Consider the following 1,442-nt stretch of genomic DNA (forward strand, 5'->3'; position numbering starts at 1 on the left):
TTACAGTGCCAGACCGTCCCTCCTCAGTGCAATTTTCTCTTAGACTTGCCATGCGAGCGCTCGGAAGGCACTAGGCCTTCCCAGGGAAATATTAGAGAGAAATTGTATAATAGAAAATAGTAATGGCCATTAGAATAGAATACTAATCACTGTGTTTATTGTTTCTTATTTTACATGTATAACGCACGAGAGCACCACACACGGCCAGAAAAGGGGGGCGGCACACCCCTCTCTCAACCACGATTATACAAACGCTGCACGGCAGCAGTGTCGTCAGCAGAAAACAGCGGTTGCGACGGGTCGACCCTGCGGTACGCCGGATACATGAGCGAATTCGGGTCGGATGTGTGCCCGACTCCGATGGCGTGGAGCAACTCGTGGGCAATCACATACTCCAGACTCTCCGCGCCCCAATCCTGGTCAAGCCGCACGTGGACATCGCCGCCAATGTCCGGACTCCACGCGTGAGCCATCACGCCGGGGCCGAACCGCGCCAAGCAGAAGGGATGGTGGTCTTCCTCGAACCGGACCTCAATATCAGGGGGCCCTCCACCAGCAGCCACCCTCTCCAGGCGGAGCTGCGAGACGGCCTGTATGGCCGCCACGGCCTGCCCCAAGGCCGCGTCGACCCGCGATTCAGCCACCTCCGGGTGGTACCGCGTCACGTTGTACGTGAGCACCGCCTTGCGCCAGCGTGACCCCACCAGCGCCCACCGCGCCGACCGCGCAGGGCGCCACAGCGAGGACTCGGATACACCACATCGGCCGCGCCTCGCGGCTGCAACCGTCTCGGAGTCTAGGAGCCCGGTCTGAGGGAGGCCGAACTCCCGCTGCAGGGCAGCCACTGCGGGGTCATGCTCCACGACGGCTAGCTCCAGGGACGGAGGACTGTAGCCCAACGCCGCCCAGTACGCGTCAGGAATGGGCGGCAGCGGGCCGGCACCGGTCCCCACAAGCAGTAAGAATGGAAGTGCGCAGTGCAAGAACATGGTAGACACTGAACGCGAAACGGGAGACTCGAAAAGAACGGACCCGAGTGATAACGCGAGTGCAAAGTGCAAACTGAATCAGTGCGGTTTGAGTCAGCTAAAATGTAGGCAGAAAAGACTGTAGTGCTATCGTGATAAATCTTTGAAAAACTTTGCCGTGGTGTGTGTGCTTCTCAAGGACAGTCATTAGCTAGTATCTCAGGGTTACTGTGTCTATACTTTTATTTTGTTTATTGTGACATTGTATTGCATCATTTTGTTCTTGTGTTCATTTTATTTCTTTTACTGTGTTTATATTTTATTTCTCTTATTGTGTTATGGTGTTACTATGTTTCTATCTTTAGATTGCATTTAATTTTATTTGGTTATTTCTTTTATTGTATTACTGTGATCATGTTATTTCCTTATATCACTTATTGCGTTATTGTGCTACTGTTTTTATGTTTTTATTTC

At 52.6% G+C, this 1,442-nt stretch overlaps 1 protein-coding gene across 1 annotated transcript; it reads right to left on the reverse strand.

The window, feature by feature from the left end:
- Positions 1 to 393: 393 nt before the first annotated feature.
- On the reverse strand, positions 394 to 989 carry LOC113213637 (matrix metalloproteinase-24-like; the record flags this gene model as incomplete). The annotated part of the gene is made up of 1 exon (XM_026432757.2): positions 394 to 989. A coding segment is annotated over exon 1 (596 nt), but the record flags the coding sequence as incomplete, so codon positions are not given.
- Between the last annotated feature and the right edge of the window lie 453 nt (positions 990 to 1,442).

This window comes from Frankliniella occidentalis, unplaced genomic scaffold, assembly GCF_000697945.3.
Source record: "Frankliniella occidentalis isolate FOCC.00 unplaced genomic scaffold, Focc_3.1 Scaffold374, whole genome shotgun sequence".
In the NCBI taxonomy this organism is placed as follows: Eukaryota; Metazoa; Arthropoda; class Insecta; order Thysanoptera; family Thripidae; genus Frankliniella; species Frankliniella occidentalis.